Source organism: Balaenoptera physalus, assembly GCF_965194825.1.
Source record: "Balaenoptera physalus genome assembly, chromosome: 9".
In the NCBI taxonomy this organism is placed as follows: Eukaryota; Metazoa; Chordata; class Mammalia; order Artiodactyla; family Balaenopteridae; genus Balaenoptera; species Balaenoptera physalus.
Genome location: NC_138888.1, coordinates 43,709,943 through 43,731,632, shown reverse-complemented (window position 1 = coordinate 43,731,632; position 21,690 = coordinate 43,709,943). Strand labels below are relative to the sequence as shown.

General features: G+C 39.0%; 1 protein-coding gene across 3 annotated transcripts in view; it reads right to left on the bottom strand.

Moving 5' to 3' along the window:
• The window catches only part of ROS1 (ROS proto-oncogene 1, receptor tyrosine kinase), a 132,123-nt gene extending 111,170 nt beyond the window's left edge, over positions 1 to 20,953 (bottom strand). For all 3 annotated transcript variants that reach the window (XM_082475074.1, XM_082475075.1, XM_082475076.1), the window contains exons 1-4: positions 17,179 to 20,953; positions 7,382 to 7,426; positions 5,220 to 5,279; positions 3,101 to 3,127 (exon numbers count right to left, since the gene is read on the bottom strand). In XM_082475074.1, coding sequence (XP_082331200.1) covers positions 3,101 to 3,127; positions 5,220 to 5,279; positions 7,382 to 7,426; positions 17,179 to 17,301 — 255 coding nt within the window. In that variant the 5' untranslated portion in view covers positions 17,302 to 20,953. The remainder of the gene's footprint in view (positions 1 to 3,100; positions 3,128 to 5,219; positions 5,280 to 7,381; positions 7,427 to 17,178) is intronic.
• Positions 20,954 to 21,690: the final 737 nt, after the last annotated feature.

The following is a 21,690-nucleotide window of genomic DNA, read 5'->3' as shown; positions in this document are numbered from 1 at the left end:
GTTAATCTTATAACTAGAAGTTTGTACTCCAAGGAGTTTAAATGTTTTCTCAAGTGGAGGCAAAGCTATTGATTAGGATTTCCTTTTCTCTCTCTCTCTCTCTCTCTCTCTCTCTCTCTCTGTGCCTTCCTCTCTCTCTCTCTAATCTAACATTAGACTTCAAATGAAATTATCCACTGTTTCTCAAGCTCAAGTTGCCTGGAGAGAATCTAAAGGAATTCGGATTTAAGAAATTCACAGAATCTGAGCTCACAGCCCCTGGATGGGGCATTTATACAGCATATTCCAGGCTACTGAGCTGCCATTCCCACTTCAGAAGCCAAGTTCATACTTCCCAGGGGCTGCACCAGTTTGCTGTCTCTGTTCTCATAGCAGTAAGACCATTTTAATCATCATCCCTCTGGCTCCATGCTTGTGTTTCCCAGACTGGCACACCTGCTGTCGGTGCCTTTCCTTATTCCTGTAGCGCAAGGAGGACATGCCCCACCATCCTCCTGGGATGCCTCTACTGCAGGGTCTGCACACCAATTGTGGCTTCATCTCCTAAAAAATCATTCATTCACTCATCAAAAAATATTTATTGATACCTTTTATATGCCAAACACTGTTTTAGGTTTTAAGGATATGGCAATGAATAAGACAGGCAAGTTCCCTGACTTCATGGAATTCACATTCTCTTAGAAGGGAAGAGACAATAATGGAGTAACAAACTTAAAAAATAAAATATGCTCAGATATGAAAAGCGCTATGAGGAAAATAAGACAAGTCAAAGGCAGACGGCATGACCAGACAGGAAGGGGACTAACTGTAGTGAGGGCAGTCAGGAAGAACCGTGCAGAGGTGGCCCTCAAGGCAAGACCTGAGGGATTAGAAGGAGCTGGCCTTGCAAAAATCTGGGCGAGGGCAAACACCTTGAGGCAGGAGTGTGCCACGTATACTCAGAGAAGAGGGAAAGGCCAGTGTGGCCAGTACGGAGAACAAGGAAGAGGGGGCAAGATGAGGCAGGGGCGCCAGCAAACACTGGCAGTCTGTATTTTTTCTCAAATGGCAATGAGGAGCCATAAAACGGTTTTTAGAACCTTTTGGATTAGGATAATCTAATTTGTGTTCTTCGGGGATAAGCCACCTTACCTGCTAACGTCATTTTCCAAGTTATATTTTGCTAAGCTACCACTTGTAAAACTATTCCCTCCAAGGAACATGTGGGCAGATTCCAAGCTTCCTAGGTTGAAACACTGATGGTTGAGGAGTTTGATTTCCCAAAAGTGTGAGCAGCTGAGTTTAAAATATCTCTCTCGGGATTCCCTGGTGGTCCAGTGGCTAAGACTATGTGCTCCCATTGCAGGGGGACCGCGTTCGATCCCTGGTCAAAGGAACTAGATCCCACATGTTGCAACTAAGACCCGATGCAACCTAATTAATTAATTAATTAATTAATTATCTCTATGTTTATCTCTACCTCCACCTCTATTGAGCATGTATTACTGTTCAGTTCTACATTATTTAACGTATAACATAGCAAAATATGATAGAAAAGAATAGAATAATTATATGTTACAATAGAGAGAAAAGATGTACATTTCATAAGCACAGACAACTGGGCAGCGTACTGATGAACAGGGAACTACCACATTAGAAACCCAGTCCCGGGCTGCTTCAACGCTTGAGATACTTTAACTCTCTCTGGCTTCTAAACACAATCCTCCAGGGACTGTTTTTTTGGCTGCTTTTATTTTGGTCACATAAGAGAGTTCTCAGGCAGTCTTTTTTTTTTTTTTTTAAATCTCAATCAGGAAAGAACTTTATCTATTTACATACGGGGCAAATTTTCTTCTCTGTTTTATCTCTTCTTAGCCAACTCAATCACCATCCACTCCCAAGGAAAAATCACTCAGGTACAGGGTTGCCACAGACTATTGAGAAAACATTCCAATTTATTTTTTTGTTTTTACTTTATTTTCCACTCAAAGGAAATTTTTCTATTTTACTAATGAATGACAATCTCTGTTTCGTCCTCAGGCAAGATAGGATAGTTCTGTTCTCTGGTTTCAAGGATATTTTAAATAGAATGCAGCATAGATGTTAAAGTAAGAAATAATGCAGTTTCATCATAAATACTTAATGTCAAATAAACTAAAATGAATTCTGAAGGGTATGGAATCCAGGACAGGGAAGTTTAGTTGAAGAAGATTGAGTAGGAAAAGATCAAAATCCCAAGGTCTTTCTGAAGGAAGAAGAAAGTCAAGCACAGGAGAGGGAGCTCCTTTGGGGAGGGAGACTGGGGGCAGGGATGGCGGGGAGGCGTTGATAAGAAGAGACCTGGGCACCAGAGTCTTCATAAGGTCCCTTATTGTCATAGTAGGAAGTAAATTAATTAAAATTAAAATTTTAAAAAGCTGTGTTTCAAATTGTTGTTGAAAGAGTTCGCTGAATAAGGAAGAAAATTGTAACTAAAGGGATCTCTTCTTTTTTTTTTTTTAACATCTTTATTGGAGTATAATTGCTTTACAATGGTGTGTTAGTTTCTGCTTTATAACAAAGTGAATCAGCTATACATATACATATATCCCCATATCTCCTCCCTCTTGCATCTCCCTCCCACCCTCCCTATCCCAGCCCTCTAGGTTGTCACAAAGCACGGAGCTGACCTCCCTGTGTAAAGGGATCTCTTCTAATGCATTGTATTAATGATAAGCGCATGGGCTTTATGGGGAAGAAATGAAATCAGCAGAGATGAGGGTAGTCCTCCATGTGCCTTTTCCTCTCTTCCTGCCACCCTCTCCCACCCAGGCTTCAGGAATCAGAAACTTTCAAACCAGATTAGAGTAATATACATGTATATATACGAATGTGTGTGTGTGCATACACACATCTATGCATTTTATGTATGCACATAGATATATAAAGCACAGCAAATACTTATGTCAAAATGGAATTATACAGTCATTTTTATAGCCAGAGTAGTGCACTCCCAGGAAGAACATTTCTGTGCATTAAGAAGGACTCAGTTTTCTTCATTCTTATTTTAACAGCTTTTTAAGGACAAGAGAGAAGGACATGGGGTTTAATGACATGTTTTTTGTAAGTGACTGACACTCACCTCACAAACAGCAGCATAGGTATCATTCTGCATAGAAAGAAAAGGAAAGTAAAATTATTGAAAATCTCTAAAGTTGTAAATAATTTTAATGACACTTAGCTAGGCATTTCTTCCAAATTAATTTCTTGCTCCACCACTGACAAAATAATCAATAAAAAAATATCAGAAGCAAGGGACCCCATAGATGGGCCTTCCATCCAGGAAGGCTGCTGTACAAACAGCTATAAAAATTATGCTGTTTGCATCATTGGAGAAACAGGGATGCATGATGTCTACTAAAAAATCCCAGTCAGTTAAGAGGTAATCTGTCACGGACCAGGTTAGAGAATGAAGGGGTGTTGGCAGGTGCCTGGGGAGACAGAACCTGAAATGAAAACCACCAACAGCTCTGGCTAGGAAAGGCCGGCGGGTTCCTCTGCCCAGACTGGCCAATCCAGCGTCCACTCTGCTTCCTGGACTGTTACTGGCAACAAATGGTACTTCCCATTCACTCACTCGGCAAGTGCGATCTGAGCACCTGCTACAAGCTGTCACTGTGTTCAGTGCAAGAGACACAGTGTGAACAAGACAGAGAGGATCCTGCCTTGATGGGCTTACATGTCGGCAAAAGATACTAAACATGTAACTAGACAAATAATGATTTAAATTGACATTTGGACAGAGTGCTACCAAGGAGAAGGAAAAGTGTTTTTAGAGTGTGTAATAATTCCCAAGTGCAGACAGCACCTGCTCCATCTTTTGGTAAATTCCATTCTATGAAGCACACAGTCACAAGCATGAGAGTGGGCGTTAAGTGACTCCCATAGCGGAGATCTGTGAAGACACACTATATAAGAAAACTGTGAGGACTGTACATAAGGAGATGTTAATGACGGATTTAAATCTCAATGCTATAATTTGAGTCATTAATAGAAAATGATATTACCTAAAGTTATCATGATCCTAACTGATTTAATCTCTGACTTGAACAACCTGAACAAAGCGACCCGTTTTTTCTTTTTTTTAAATAAATTTATTTATTTATTTATTTATTTATTTATGGCTGCATTGGGTCTTCGTTGCTGCGCGCCGGCTTTCTCTAGTTGAGGCGAGCGAGCGAGGGCTGCTCTTTGTTGTGGTGCGCGGGCTTCTCATTGCAGTGGCTTCTCTTCTTGCGCAGCACAGGCTCTAGGCACACAGGCTTCAGTAGTTGTGGCGCATGGGCTCAGTAGTTGTGGCTTGCGGGCTCTAGAGCGCAGGCTCGGTAGTTTTGGCACACGGGCTTAGTTGCTTCGCGGCACGTGGAATCTTCCCGGACCAGGGCTCGAACCCGTGTCCCCTGCATTGGCAGGCGGATTCTTAATCACTTGCGCCACCAGGGAAGTCTGCGACCCATTTTTAAATTACAAAATTCTTAGCCATGCGATTGGAGTAATTATAGTGTAACAGGCACTATCCCTAGCAGGGAGATTCGATTATTATCCTCATTTATCGATAAGGAAAGCAAAGTACCAAGGGTGAAGTACCTTAACAAAGTCACACACTAATTGGCAAAGCCAGGATAAATGAAAAATGAAAAATAAAGTATTGGGGATGTATTTCCTGTACAAAGTGGAGTAAACCCAGGTGTTTGTGCCCTCTGGATTAGATTGCTACCATGTTCCCTGAAGAGAAACTGAACATGACCTAGGACCCTGTTATCCAAAGTGTGGTCTGGAAACAACAAGCATTGCATCACCTGGGAGCTTGTTACAAGTGCAAAATTTCGGGTACTGCCCAAAACCTACTGAATCAGAATCTGCATTTTAGCAAAATCCCTGATATTTGCATATTAAAATTTGAGAAGTGCAGAGCTAGGAAATTTAACAAATACCTAACATTCTACTAAAAGGTCTTTATAATTTGGAGCAACTGGTCATCTCTGGGTTCCATGGTTTGCATTAACTTCCCTCCATCTCCAGTTGCATTAATAATGTTGATCTCATTTTTTTCTATTACTATGTATTACTCATACTTTTGCTTTAGAGTCAAACAAACTAATCGAAAGCCAATGGAAGCTGAAATGGGAATCCTCTTGGAGAACGTTTCTCTTAAACGTTAGTATCATTAGTATCAAAACAGAAACATAATTAATACTTACACACTTTAAAGTACAGTTTTCCTGATCTGCAGAGTTCCAAAAATGACATCCTTGGATGCACTACAAGAGACAATAAGAGACAATGATGACTGAAGAAGGATGATTTTTTCTTGTCACCCGAAAGTGCAAATAGTGACATGAAGTTTTTCTGAAACAGAAATCTACCAAGGAATCTGTGGCCTCACAAGGATCAGGACCTTTGGAATTCTAAGCAGAGCTGTCATATTTACAGGCAGGCAGGGCTTGGTGTGGCTCAGGGTTGCTGAGTGTAGTCCAGCCTGGGGTGAGCAGACCTAGATCCCAGAGAGCACCTGACCTTCAGGGAACGCACTGTCCATTGGGTGCTTGGCAGCAGGTTAAGTCCAGGACAGCGTGACATCAAGCATGTTATATAGGTCAATGGGGTGTCCTCACACAACAAGCAAAAAGCAAAGCTGGGGACTGAAACAGAAGGCAGCCCATCAAAACCTAAGTAGGTGGACAGTTTGGGAAGTCACCTGCCCACTAGCTGGCTTTCACCCCTTAGCTGCGCTGAAAACCTGCTTGCAGAGCTGCCCTGGACTCCTACTGAACAGATTCAGCCAGCTCCTCCTTCCCTTACCTGGTTTGTCTGTGCCTGTGATTGTGTTGACCTTTCCGTCCACAGGCCATGATGACACCTAGAGCCCACCTTTTTCTCAGTTCCTTCTGCTTTGCCATCTCTTTTTTCCTCTCCTTACTCCTTCTGTGTTTGTGTCCTATCCTCAACTTTTTCTCTTCTCACTCTCCAAGTTCTCCAAGTGAACTCATCCCCCACCTCAGCTTCAACCTTCCGAGGTGTCAATAACCCCCAAATGTGAACCTCAGCTGAGACTCCTTCCGGAGCTCCAGACACAGATTTCCAATTGCTCATCAGATATCTCCATTTAAGTCCCTACAAGTACCTCAAATTCAGCAAATGAAACATCAGATTCCTCACTTTCTACCCTCTAATTTGCTCTCTCTCCTGTGTTTCCCATTAATATGCTTCAATCTTCTGAGCTGCCCGAGCCAGGAACCAGGGTGGCTTCTCTTTCTGCCATCCCCTTGCCCCATGGACAATCCATCATCAAGTCCTATTGACTCACTCCTTCGTCACCTGAACTCTGTCTGGGTTCCTCGCTCACTCACTGCCCTTGCTTTTCTGTGCCTGCCAGCGCTTGCCAACAGCCTCATGAGGGACCTCTCTTGTTTCCACACTGGGAGTGATCTTTTTAAAACAAAACCTAATCGTACCCTTCTCTTACCTAAAACTTTGTGTGTCACTGAAACCAAATTACCAACATGGTACTCACAGCTCTCCACCACGTGGGCCTGCCTAGCTTGCCAACCTCTTCTACCTGCCATCTCTGCACACACGCCCTGTCCTCCAAGCAAGCTGAAATCCTCTTCTTCTCCTGCACCAGTCAAGCTCTCTGAAACCTCTGTGTCTTGGCACAAAGGACTCCCTCTGACCGGTGTACCTTTCCCCTCTAGTCCATCTTTCTAGTTTTAGCCATGCAGGCCATGCAGGCAAGCAAGTGCTTTTCCTCTTGTGTATTCTCTTTGCTCCTCCCACACACTGCTGATCTGACTCTCGCATTGCTGTCTGGCCGTGGTTTTATGCATGTGTCTGTCTCTCCTACAAGGTTGAGAGTCCTTTAAAACAGAGACCCTATTTTACTCATTCTTAAGTCTCTACTACCCAGCACTATGTCTGGTTTAGACTTACACTTGGAGCCCCTAAACACTTGTTGAGTAAATGGATACAGGTGCAGAATAGTAATAAAACCATAAATGTAATTATTAGGAGCACCAGCGGAGGCTATCTAATCCAACCCTCTCAGAATACACATACTTTAGTAGTTTTAACTACATCTCAGAAATTTTAAGGAATTTGCCCAAAGCCACACAGCAATGTAGAATCAAAATCATGGTCATGGCTTAGTCCTGTGCTCTTTTCACTTCAACACACTGTTCCTGAACTCATGTTTGAATACTCTGTGATTCAGACTTCTCGCTGTTTTCCATCCAGCTTCCTCCATCAGGCACAAATAAATGAGCTTTTACTTAGGAATTATTCTATGGTAATCAAACCTGACCATTGTCCCTTTTTTATCAATGCAAACACTATAAAGTCCCAGGCGGTGGAAGCGATTACTCACCGGTTCACTCAGATTGTATGGTGTGCTCACATCAAGCTGTCTGCCCTGAAATGAAGAAGGAAGGAGTGGACACCCCTATCAATCTTGTGTTCAGTATAACTACCACACCTTTTTTTTAAAGCTTCCTGGAGTAGTGTTGCCTCCTCAGTGTTTTCTAACTGTAAAGTAAGGAGCCAACTGTTTTAAAGTTGTTAAATCAGTCATGAAACTAGACAAATTGCCAGTGCAAATTAACAGGCATACCTTGGAGATATCGCGAGTTCAGTTCCAGACCACCGAAACAAATGGAATCACACAAATTTTTTGGTTTCCCAGTGCATATAAAAGTTATGTTTGCACTACAGTAGTCTATTAAGTGTGCAATAGCGCTATGTTTAAAAAAAATAATGTGCATACCTTAATTTAAAATACTTTATTCCTAAAAAATGCTAACCATCATCAGACAACACAAGGTTGCCACACATCTTCAATTTGCAAAAAACTGCAATATATGCAGAGTGCAGTAAAACGAAGTATGCCTGTCTAAGATGTAATGCTTAAGGACTCTGCAAAAGTGATAAAGGTGGGAGTCGGGGTGTAGCCAAAAGGAGTAGTTAAGAACAATGGAGAGGTTCTACATAGTATTAAATAAGCCTGTGAATTAGTCAATTAATCAAGGACTGCTGGATTAGAGATGAATTATGTTTGCATTTTTCTTTCTTATTTTTTTAAGAGACTGAAACAACCATTGACTGCGTTTAATTAACATTATATAACGGACTATACAAAAAATACATTCATATTCCAACCTAACTCTGTATACATTTGCATTCATTACACACAAGGTAAAAATGTAGGTATTTCCCTAGGCAAGATTTTTCAAGGTGTATCTCTTCCTTGTGTTTCTGTATTTATTATTTTGGATTTTTCTTTTTTGATAATGGGAAAAACTATTTTCCTCCATCCAAGAAATTGCTTCCAATACAGAAATCACTAGTGAGCTTGGATATGAAATTCAGAAATGGGAAAATGAAGTCATAAGCTAAACAGACTATTTGATCATGAGATTAATAACCTAAAGCCCAGAAACAACTTGATTTTGTTCCTTATAAAGTCTCATGTACTAATATGAACAGTATGTCTTAATTCTCATGGCTATGCAGTATTTGGGGTTTATATAGCCAGTCACGCTCCAACTCTTTAGCAAAGGGATTTTCAGAAGTTCTGGTAACGAAGGAGTTAATGGAATGGCATTACTATTAAAAGATTTATGCTAACCAGGTGTTTGAGTTGGTTGAAAAGTCAACCATTTAACATATAACCATTCTGTTGTAAATACTGTACCACCAGAAGACAGATGAAATAGTTTTGTATAAAACTACGGTTTCAAAAAAAATAAGGGTAATGAAAAAATCATTGTGTTCAAATTTTCTTGAGTAAATTGCCAACCACGTGACCCGGAGAATGCCACAGTGTCCTGATACCAGCAACTCACTTAAATTGTCTCATGCAGAGACAAAGGTGGTACTGGGGGCTTTAAAACATAAATATAGGATATGCATACCCGAAACAGATTGATGACCATGCTAATCACATTTACAATTATATGTGTCATGTGCAAAAACTCATTCAAAGGACTCCAAGGTTATGGTGGCCTATACCATCATACTTAGAGACTTTCAGTTTGTCTGAATAATGACTTTAAGACTGTTAACCCTGTCGCCTTCACACTATTTCGCTGGAAATCCTGCCTGTTTGGGAAAACTGTGGTTTTTCAGGCTTACAGTCTGGAGCTTGCTTTATACAAACTAACCACTAAAAATGGGGGTGGGGGGCTTTTCGTGAAATAAGCATTATAGGAACTAACCTCTGGGTTAAATACTACAATCATTCACAGGTGGGATTAACGGGGTTTCGTAACTTTCCATGAAGGGATTTACATATGCCTAAAAGAAGCCACTGCTGAAACAGGGTTTTTTTTCCCTTTGGGGCGGGGGCGGGGCATTAGGGGGTTGGGTGTGCAATTTTCACTAAGCAGGGAAGTAACCACATCTGTTCATGGTTACAGAGCTGTTGTGCTTTTTGTTTAGTAGGTCAACATACAGTCGTCACCTTAATTTGCATCTGGGCCTATCACGCAAGGACCATTGCCTCACAGAAGGTTTTAATCAAAGCAGCCACACCAACAAAAGACATCCTGGTCAGAATTATTCTCGAAACCTCATTTTGAACTGTTGCTTTTTCAGAGATTCGGCAAATTTCATGATAAGCCACTTAGCAAAGTGTTCACATATAATGCGGCAATATTTACAAAAAAAATAATCTTCTGTCACCAGGTCCTTTAAAATGCCAAATATCCATAGTTAAATAAAGAGCAGTGCTACATTTTCAATCAGTCTGCCATGAAAACTTAAAGCACAGAGTCTAAAACTGAGCTGCTCTTTTTTTTTTTTTAATTTTTTTTTTTTTTAATTTAATTTATTTATTTATTTTTGGCTGTGTTGGGTCTTCGTTTCTGTGCGAGGGCTTTCTCTAGTTGCGGCGAGCGGGGGCCACTCTTCATCGCGGTGCGCGGGCCTCTCACCATCGCGGCCTCTCTTGTTGCGGAGCACAGGCTCCAGACGCGCAGGCTCAGCAATTGTGGCTCACGGGCTTAATTGCTCCGCGGCATGTGGGATCTTCCCAGACCAGGGCTCGAACCCGTGTCCCCTGCATTGGCAGGCAGACTCTCAACCACTGCGCCACCAGGGAAGCCCTGAGCTGCTCTTTAAAAGACTTCTCTACTCATACCCCTATAACCTGGATGCTAATCTTCTCAAAAAATTTTAAAGATTTTCTTTCCATCCTTTTGAGCTTCCCATAAACATAAGGACCATAAGTATTGTTTGGTATTAAGCTTTTGAGTATCCGTATCAATCTTCCTGCTCTACTCTTGGATCTCACAAATGAAACGACTTGTAGGTGACTACTAGAGCCTGCTACTGTAAAATGAAACAGAAAACCACCCATTGTCATCAAGAGTTACTAGATTCCCCTCTGGCTTTCTCATGAATCACCAAGTTAAATGTACAGTCACAACCCAGAAATTTCTAGATTGTTCACAAATGCCCAATAGGTCAAGCGTGGTGCATGTTTAACAGCATTTCAGTTGAAGACCATCCTCTCTTCATTCACACAGTCATGGCATCATCTTTTTTTGCCAATAGTTCATTGAAGTCAGGGTGTTGTTTTTTTTTTCTTAAAACAAACCAAAACTAAAGTCTCATTTCTCTCATAGATAGATACGAGATTGATGTTAATTTTTAAAAGCCCAATTTGCAGACACATTCTAGGCTTTACACAGAGGCAGTGTGTATGTACACATGTGTGCAAGCAAGTGCAGCAGCTGCCATGTGTCAAAATGGGGATCAGGCCTTGTAGCCCTGCCTGATGGCACATGGCATTTTTCTTTTTTAAAAGCAGTCTTATTAAGAACAGAGGAAAAATACAAATTCAGAATTTTGCATATAGTAAAACAACAGATTACTCTGTTTATTTCTCACATTTTCACAAATTTTAAGAACTTTTTTGTTCTGGAGGAAAATAAAAGAAATGGAAACTAAGGTGGCAAAAGTCTATAAATTGTCCATCCTCTCCCTGGTCATTTTTGAGTGGAGTCCTTCATGCGCAGAAGGACTTACAAAGGATGGCAATGCTGAGTCTCTGATAATCAGATATGCACTCTAATAGCCTTACATGGATATGATCTAATTGTCAACCTGCCTCACTCATTGACTTAGAATTATAGGCAGAGGAAAAGTAAGTGAATATTTTTAGTAACTCTAATTGGTACTGACCAGAACCTCCCCTTAAAAGTTGCTGAATTCGAACCATTGAATTGGAGAGGTGATTAATTCAGCAAGGAGCACGCCATCTGTCCTGGGCTGACCCAGCACTACAAGCAAGATACGTTCTACAAGATACGTACTACAAGCAAGAGACAATCGAAAATCTAAAGGGGCTTGGGAGGTGGCTTAAGCGTCTGTTGTGGCCTTCCAAATAGTCTGTGCTTTTCAAAGGGAAGAGAAAAGGCGGCCATTACTGAGTTCGTGGAGCCCTCTCTCTCCCTTCCACGTAAGCACCATCCATTTTGCTCTCCACTCTCTCCAGCATCTAGAACGGTGCCAGGGGGATAATGAGTGTTCAATAACTATAAGCTGAAGGAATAAATCCATGAATTCAACATGGCCTACTACTCAGGAATGGTCCAGAAGTCATGTCTCTTGGAAACATCATCTGGTGACCTAGCATCATGGGGGTATACTTGAGAAGTAATCAGACACAGGAACCAAAGGACAAATGTTGACTTTTTTCTCTCATTTGATGTGTAAATAAAGAGTCCTCTAATCTCCATTCCCTAACCACTTGTATTTGTAGGGAAAGGAGAAGAAGGCTTAATATTTTTTTGTTTTTAGATAATAAGTACATAGAGAGTAAGAACTGTATCTTTTAGGTTAATTGTGCAACCACATGCTTCACAGTTCTTTGTTTTCATAATTTTGTTCAAAATGAAGCCTTTGATTCCCCTTTGTGTGACTGAAACACAACCATACACAACCACGTGTAAGATGGTGAATTTGCAATTGAATTTTCTCCTACCCCTTCAAAAAACTCAGGGTTAGCTCATAAAAGCAAAAGGGTGGATGCTGGGTAGTTTTTAAACTATAAAACAACAGATGTTTCTTGATGACCATAAAGTCGCATTGTAACTGGATTAAGTCCTTCTTTCGGAAGCTCTCAAAATTAAATTTAACAGGCTGAATGGCGTTCCCATAAATGGTCTTGGGCAAGGTAGCTTCCTGAGTTGGGTCTAGGGGGTTCTGATGAAGCAGATTTGTTAACACTCTTTCCTGATCTCCACTCCCTCTCCATCCCCTTCCTCCTCATTATCACAGCTAACATTAGTGAGTGATTCCCACGTTCCAGCCACTCTTCTTGGTGTTTTACACTGTCCTATTGAAAGTCCCAACAACCCTATTCAACAGGTACTATTGTTAATTCCATTGTGCAGCTGAGTCCCAGGGAAGTTTTGTAAATTGTCCAAGAGTTAGGATTTGAATAGGGCACTAGTTGCCTCCAGAGCCTGTGCTCTTAACCAAAGCACGGATGCCGCCTGTAATCTGCACCAAACTCCTCACGTTGGAGTTAGGATCCTCGTCGTTTAACTTAGTTCCACCTGCTCCAGTTACCTGCTTGAAAGACACAATCCCAGTCCCGGATCTTAAATCCTCAACCCAACACCTACTTCTGGGCACAAGCTTTTCTATCTTGCCCGCCTCAGCCGGAACTAATTTCATTCTTTACTTCCTACCCTAATAATGAAACAGAGCAGAATGATCTGTATTTTAATCCCACATATGATATTTGCTCCTGATGTGATCTTTTGAAAGTTACCTATGCTGTTTAAACTTAGTATTCTCATCTGAAACATAAGTAGGATAATATTAATAAACATAAAGTTCTGTGAGGATTCAATTAAATCATATATTCATTATTATAGTACAGTGCCAGGCACTTAGAAATCTAATATTATGTGCAAATTTGCTATAAACAGCCTTTTGCAGACATATCGTTAGTTATGCAATAATCTCTTCAGATAAATTTCTTGATGTTCAGTGTTAAAAGTATATTTTCTCTTTTAATTTTGACATTTATTAACCCACTGTTTTCTAGAAATCTGTCAACTTACATCCTAACCAACAGCACATGAAAGTCCCAGCTTATCCAAACTTGGCCAACTGTAAAATTTTTTATCTCTGCCAATCTGATAGAAGAAAATTGATAATTCATTTTTTCTGTGCAACTCTATGGTTGCTGTGAGATTGAACATTTTTCACATGTTTTTTAACCATTCATAGTTCTTCTTTTTTAAAGTAAGTCTTCATGTTCTAAACTTAATTTAAATACTCATATATATATACATATATATATATGTATATATGTTGGTAAAATTGTGTTTATCATACGTAAAGCTTTTTTCCATTCTTTGGCTTTGTTTTTATTGTCTTCTGTTTAGTGTCATATAGTTAGTTTCTAAGCAGTTGAATTTATTAATAATTTCTTTTAGTGATCCTGGATTTTTGAAGCAGGCTTCTTAAGGCATTCCCACTCCAAGATTATAGAAATATTCATCCCTAATTTATTCTAATATTTTTATAGGATGAGGTCTTGTTTTGGTTTGGTTTTGCTATTTGTCTGTTTTTATTTAAATCATATCTTTTTTTAAATGCCTCCTGGAATTTATTTGAATCTGGTAGTGATGTAGGAGTTGGATTTTTTTTAATCCTTTTTTTAAACTTTTTTTTAAAGAAAGAAGTACTGTACTTTTTACTTTATTTTTTTAAAGCGGCTTTAGGTTTATAGCAGAATTGAGATTATTAAGGTACAGAGATTTCCCATAAACTCCCTTTCCCCACACATGCATAGCTTCCCCCATTATCAACACCACTCACCAGAATAGTACATTTTTTAGTAAGGACGAACGTACATTTGCATAATCATAATCACCCGAAGTCCACATTTTACCTTACCTTCACTCTTGGTGTTTGGACAAAAGTATAATGAGATATATCTATCATTATGATATCAAAACCATACAGAGTATTTTCACTGCTCTAACAATCCTCTGTGTTCTACCTGTTCATCTCCCCCTAGCCCAACGCCATCCCTCTCAACCCCTGATCTTTCCAGTATCTCCATAGTTTTGCCTTTTCCAGAATGTCATACAGTTGGAATCATACAGTATGCAGCCTTTTCAGATTGGCTTCTTTCACTTAGTAATATGCATTTAAGGTTCCTCCATGTCTTTCATGGCTTGATAGCTCGTTTCTTTTTAGCTTTGAATAATATTCCATTTCCTGGATTGCCGCAGTTTACCTATTCTTTTGCCTGCTGAAGGAAGGAGTTATTTTTCATTCTAAATGTATGGCCCCACTTTGGTTTGAAGTATCATCTTTATCATATTCCCCACTCCCTTATGTACATGGTATTGTTTCTGGAGCGTATTCTGTTTTACTGGCTTGTCTATTCCTGTACCAGTACAAATTGTGCTAATTTCTGGATATTTTATGGAATTTTTGGATTATGTTTTTGTTCCATTATCTTGTTATACAGTTACATATTGACATATGAGAAAGGTATTGATGTTAGTACATTTTTTTAAACAGGACAACCTTCTGAATCCTATAGTTTCTAATAGTCTTTTTTTGAATTGAGTTGATACTTGTAAAAGAGCACTTCTGAACACTAGTTTCTCAGCTGTTGGGATTTGCTACTCAAAAAAAGAGTTTTGTTGCCAAAGAAGATCAGAAAATTGTGATTAAACAAAGCCATTAATATGCGGTTGTGTCCTGTGGATCTACAAAAAGAGGGTATGGCAAAAAGCATTTCCATAAATTATTTGACCATGAATCTCTTTTGTTTCTTTTTCATAAAGGATCTCACAATACTAGTGTTCTGAAGAACATTATTTTTTGTTCTCTGCAGCACATGGCATATGTAATTTTATAATATCAGGTCAATTAATACACTCAACTAATACACACAGATTCCTCCATTAATGTAAAACCCATGCTCAAGCATAGAACCCTGATTTGTGCATTTTGGGACAGCAATTCTAACATTCCTTTGTACAAGACTCTTTTGTTTCTTTTTAAAAGACAAAGATGCCTCAATATCAAGAACCACCCAGTGAGAATAATATAATATACATCCAATTAGAGTCTCAGAAGGCAAGAAAAGGATATAGTAGAGACAACCTTTTGAGAAATGATGACTAATAATTTTCTAGAAATGTTGAAATACATGAATTAGCAGTTATAGGAAGTATGTCGTATACCCAGCATGATAAAGCAAAAAAAAAAATTTAATTTAAAAGAAAAAAAGAAAAAAAAAGGACCACCCAGTGAAATCGAAGATGACCTTCATAGCAAAAATCCAGGCTAAAAAGGATAGCACAGAAAAAAATTCAAACAGTGAAATAAACTCGAGCACTTTTCATATCTTTCCTCTGACCCATGGCTCCGTTCACTGTTCTTGCACCAAGCTTTTGTCCCCCCAGCCCCTTGTGGGAGGCCCAGATGGGGGACATGATTACTGTCAGATTGGCAGACTGGGTCTTCTGCCACTGCCACATCAGCTGTGCCTTTCTCTGTAGGTGTTGAGCGGAAGGTAACTCGGCAAAGGACAGACTGTCTACTCCTCCTGCCAAACCCTGAAATCAAGGAGCCCACACACAAAAATAAGACAAAACTAAGCTTAGCTAAAAAATAAAATAAATAGAATAATAGAAACAACCAACATCAGTTTTGATAGTAGGGAAATTAATAAACAAATTATAGTGGTACATTCATATGATGGAATATTCTAAATACATTAAGGATCCTGTTTCCATAAAAACTTCAGGGTATAGGGGAAAACCCACCATGTAATGCTCAGTGAAAAAGCTGGGTACACAACTGTGTGAAAAATTATATACGTATTTGAGGAAAAACACTGAAAGAAAATACAATCATAGGTTAATAGTGGTGGAATTAGAGGATTTTTTCTTTTACTCTTCTCTAGCTCTTCTCTATCTTATAAATATTTTACAATGAATATGTACTGTTATAATCAGAGAAAAATTTTTAATTTTTTAATAAAGAAAACATTTAATAGTCCCATTTTTCCATGTTTAAATTTAGATTACAACTGTAAAAACCTAAAGCACACAATTCTACATTCGTAGCAGTGAAGTCTTCAGCAAAGATTTATATAAAATACCAAACTTTTTTTAAAAAGTGCTACTAACCATAGTAAGCCTAAGTAGTGTTTTAAACTATAGTTTAAATTAAACCAAGAGTGTAACACAAATATGTTTCTTTTTTATTCTACCACAGACTTCTATCTCCAATACCTTAGCATAATAGTGAATATTGTATTTAGTACTTTTATTATTTTTAAAAGTACGACTATAAGTATTGTCACATGTAAGCTATCATGCTATTTCCTTTGTCTTTAGATAAGAAGAGTGCATCTTTCCCTGGCTAGAATGTATTTGGTTTTTAAAGTTGATTCAGTGACTGTTTTAAGCACAACTAAGTCAAAATAACTGAAAAGATATGAAACACTATATATAGGAGGAATGACACCCAGAAATGAGAAGGAAATCATAAATGTCCAGCAAAACTCACCAAAAGAATTACAAATGCACAGATAGAAAGGAATTTACAAACAATTCTGTCTTTTAATAATAATTGTTATATATAAATATATAATACATAAAATAATATATACATATATAATAACTAATAGTAAGATTAAATATTCTCTATGGCACCTACATCTGCTTCCCTCATCATCCACCTCCCAATACAATCATCCATCCACAATATAAATAGTACTGCTGTCTGCAATTAGAAGGCATTGCCCTGTGGCCGAACCTATTTCATGCTTCAAGACAAATATAAATAACTTTGTAATAAATGAGTTTAACTGATATTTTTTAAGGTGTGCAAAATTGATTTTATTTAAGCCTCCTTTACCCGAAACCCATGCCCCCCCCCTGCAAAAAAAAAAGATCTATGAACAGATAACTTAAAGAAATAAAGTAGCTCTACCCTACCTTCTGTAATGACTAATGTTCCTAACTTATTTTGGAAAAAGAATCTTTCTTGCCTTGCTACCAACTTCTCATGAGAAAACTTCTCATAAAGATAAAATAATTCAAGCATTTGTAACAAGCTGAATTCTACAGTTCTAATTTCTTCTACAAAGACAAATATTAGACCAGGAAAACTTACCAGGTTAGTTACACATGACTTTAGGCAGCTGTTTAAAATTGTACACTGTACCACAGAAATCCATATGCAGCCAAGAGTCACAAAATTGACAAGTTTCAGAACAAGCCAGTAAATGTTCTTCATCACTTCACCAATGGCGGATTCTTAGATGAACTTTCTTCTCATTTTCTCCATTTAGCTATCTGAATTCTTTGGGTTTCATCACTTCAGTTGAAAGAGCGGCTGGTGGATTTTTTGGGTTTGTTTTGATGTGTTGGAATATCTTTGCCTTTTAAAATAGTGTTTAGACCTTTGAATCCTAGATAGCTTGTATCGTTCCCATAACAGCTATTTCATAACGTAGCTTCCTTTTACTCCCATAAAGAAAGTCATCCACTGTGTAAAGGTTAGGTTTTAGGAGAGCGCTTCACATGGAAAGTAAACAAAGTAGAGAACGCAAATTGCATTTCAGCAAGCATGTGACACGTGCAGTCTGAGACGGGATCAGACTCGGTGGATCCTCCACCACTTCACTTCTTTGAGGTTTGTTCGGCTACGCAGGAAATTGGGTTTTGACCGTCTATGCTTTAGCAAGCAGTAATACTATTCTAATAATGAATTATCAAAAAAACTCGAAGCGCCCAAATCAAACGATGCAGCAGAGAGAGAAAACAGAACCCTTCGAAACCAAATACATATTTCAAAATGAAAAAGCAAACAAAGCTGCAATTAATAGACAAATACTCTGAGGGTTAGCTAAAGACAAGGAAGTTTGTTAGAGCGCTTTCAGAACTTCACTACATATTAACTAAAACACAGCCTTATCAGGTCTATTGAGACAGAACTGAAACCAGCCACCACAGAAACCTAAGATATGTCCCAGTGTAGCTGTCCTGAAAAGGAAATATTGTACAAATCTCAATGAACCCAGCATCAAGATAAAGTTTAAGCCTGAAACAAAGAATTTGAAATTTGCGATGTGCAGAAGTGAGTCATTCTGGATAGCTACTTTTTAGATTGCTGAGGGTTAACTCTTTAAGGCTAGATATTTTCGTGTTGGTGTTCTTTCTTATGACAATCTGAAGTACCAAATCAACTTCCTTGTCTTCTTAAATAAATTATACTAATGTAACTTAAGCTTTTCTTAATGTCATGAAGTTCTCATTGTGAGCAACACCCGCATGAGGGTTTGTTTTGAGCTGAACATCTTTTAGTAAATGCTAACCAAATCGGTGAACAACATAAAGAAGAACGGTACTGACTCCAGAACTGACCCCTAAAACCTGTTCTCTTGAAAAAATTCCCCACTGTCTGCCTGCTCTTTGTTCATTTTCTGCATTTTAAAGAACGTAGATTAAAGAATATGCAACTATCCAACTTCTTGGTCAAAGGATATGGCCATCTTTCTACAAAAGCATTTTTAAATCAGAGGATAAACTACCTTGCCTAAGGGATTTTCTCATCCCAACAAAATTTATCTTCTTCACTGTGCCACCAGTGCCTTTGTCTGATTAGCACAAATAATATTTGTAACTTTTACTTCACTAACAAAGTGGACCACTAAGTACTTCCTTGAAAACCTAAATACATTCTTTACTCTCACTTGATCTAACTCTTTGGTGGGATGTGAAAAAAAAGTATCCTTACAATATCAAGACTTGTGCTTATTCTGGTTTGGGGAATCTAACCGGTACATAGATTTGCACTTGTGAAAAATGGAGTATGTTCAAAGATATTTGTTGTAGAATTAATTACATTAGCAAAAGACTTGAAACAACCTAAAAGTTCAATAGTATAATACTGGATCAACCAATTTACACATCTTCTCCAGGTGATTTCTCCGAATAGACTTATTTGGACTCCTTCACAACATAATAGTCTCCAGGCAATTGGATGGCTTACATGGTGGCTTAGAGCTTTGGTAAAAGTGCGCCAGTGTTAAGCTGTATTGACTTCCATGATTCAGCTTTAGAAATCACGCAGCTACTTTTGCTCCATTTTACTAATTACCAGAGAGGCACAAAACTGCCTAGATTCAAGAAGAGGGGAATTAGACCTTACCTTTTGATGTGGGAATAGCAAAGTCCTAGAAGAACATATAAGAGGAAGAGATCATTGCACCACCTTCGGAAAATAAAATCTGCCACCGTATAGGAAATCATTGTTGGGATGGTTCTGAAATGCAGAAATTTTAAGTTACCACAGTTTAGTTAAATAATAATACAGTTCACATTTCAGTTAGCCCAATATGTTAACTGTGACTATTGTGCATTAAATACAAACTTCTCTGCTATCTCTGCAGTCCACAAATCAGGTGTATATAACAGATGCACATTAAAATCAGATACCAATTATGTCACTTCTTTCAATGTCTGTCAGTGATTGGCCACTCACTGCACATCTGTTATTCAGTTCTTACACAGACAGCAAAACATGTTGTTGTGTTGCCTCCTTGTCTTCCAGTGGTAAATCCACATGACATTTTACAAAATGATGTTTAGAAAAATGGATAATTGAAAAAAGGGAATTGGCCAACAAAGATAAAAATGCAGCAAAGAAACAAAAAGTGATAAAACTGGAAGTGATATTTGAATCAAATGTAAATGGAGGATTTGACACCAAAAACAAGGCAACAAAAGCAAAAACAAACAAGGCGAACTACGTCAAACTAAAAAGTTTCTGCATAGCTAAGGAACCCATCAACAAAATGAAAAAGCAACCTACAGAATGACAGAAAATATTTGCAAATCATATATCTGACAAGGGGTTAATATTCATTTGTAATGTCTGAGTTTTGTACCATGTGTACATATTACAGTTTCAAAAAATAAATTTTTAAATAATAATTTTTTAAATATCCTGCATGAAAATTTAAAAGTATAAGACTTACAACCTCCAAATTCATCTCAAGTTAAAATAGGATACTCTAAATACATGGCAAGAGTTCACATCAAACAAGTTCCTCCAAATGTCTTTGAACAAAATTTTAGTGCATGCATTAAAAATTTTATCCTAACAAATAAGACTTAAACTCCTATAAAATCCCTTAGAATAAATTGACTTTCCCATGGGATCAATTTGCAATTAAGAGATCACATTCTGGGCTTCCCTGGTGGCGCAGTGGTTGAGAATCTGCCTGCCAATGCAGGGGACACGGGTTCGAGCCCTGGTCTGGGAAGATCCCACATGCGGCGGAGCAACTAGTCCCGTGAACCACAACTACTGAGCCTGCGCGTCTGGAGCCTGTGCTCCGCTACAAGAGAGGCCGCGATAGTGAGAGGCCCGCGCATTGCGATGAAGAGTGGCACCCGCTTGCCGCAACTAGAGAAAGCCCTCGTACAGAAACGAAGACCCAACACAAGCAAAAATAAATAATAAATAAATTTAAAAAAAAAAAGAGATCACATTCTGAAACAATTGCCTTGTTCATAGATTGAATCAGTGAGGTGGCACTGTGAAAGGAGAAATTGTTAAAACATTCCTTTATTCTAATCCTGCTTCATTAGAATAAGCTATACAGATGGTTAGCAACAGAATAGATTTGATGTGATCAAATACATCAGAGTTTTGAAATTCTATTTATTGAAAATATACAATGTATATCCTAAAACTCAGTTGCACTCTATCAGCACCACATAACTCCAGGGAAATAAAATTTTACAATCATCAAAAGGAGCCCCAAAGAAGGACCTTTTACACTGTTAGGCTTGAGAAGGGCCATGTTGTCAGGGGAACCACTGACTAAAACCGCCGGCCTGGCCAGACCCTATAGTAACCATCTGCATGAATTATCTTACAATAGGAGGTCCTGGTAAGGAATGTGGAACTAACAAGCCACCATCAACCTGAAGAATTTAGGAAAGGTCAAAAGGAGAGAGGAGACACCAGTCCATATGTCCTACCAACCTCCCAGAACCCTCCTCGCCGGATTCCATCTTGGCTGAGCGATGTGCACGCCACCAGGCAGGACCCTGAGTCAGTGATTGGCCAGAGAAAACCCAGAAACTAACCCAATTACCATAAACCCCGAGACTGCGAACCACGTGGCAGAGCAGTTCTCCTGGGTTCCCTTACCCTGCTGATCACCACGTGGGCTCCCCTTCCCAATAAAGCCTCTTGCTTTGTCAACATGTGTGTCTCCTCAGACAATTCATTTCCGAGTGTTAGACAAGAGCCCACTCTCGGGCCCTGGAAGGGGTCTGCCTTCCTGCAACAAGACTGGTCTTAACTTTGTAAAATAAAACGAAAAAAAGAAAATGGATGCAAATGTACCAAAGTATTTTTCTGTGAGTGGTGGGGAGAGAGAGAGGGAGGGAGGGAGGAAGAAAACTTTCTGTTTCTTATCTGCAAGACATTCATTATAATAAGAGTGCATTATTTTCATCACAGTCTTTAGAGGTTTCTTCATGTGCATTTCACAGCATCTTCCCTGTCTGCTCCCCTGACCCCCTGCACCCATGACCCCCAGCTTCTCACAGGTGAACTGACTCACCAGTACCCCCAGGTTGGGCTCTCAATCCTACCATTGGCCAG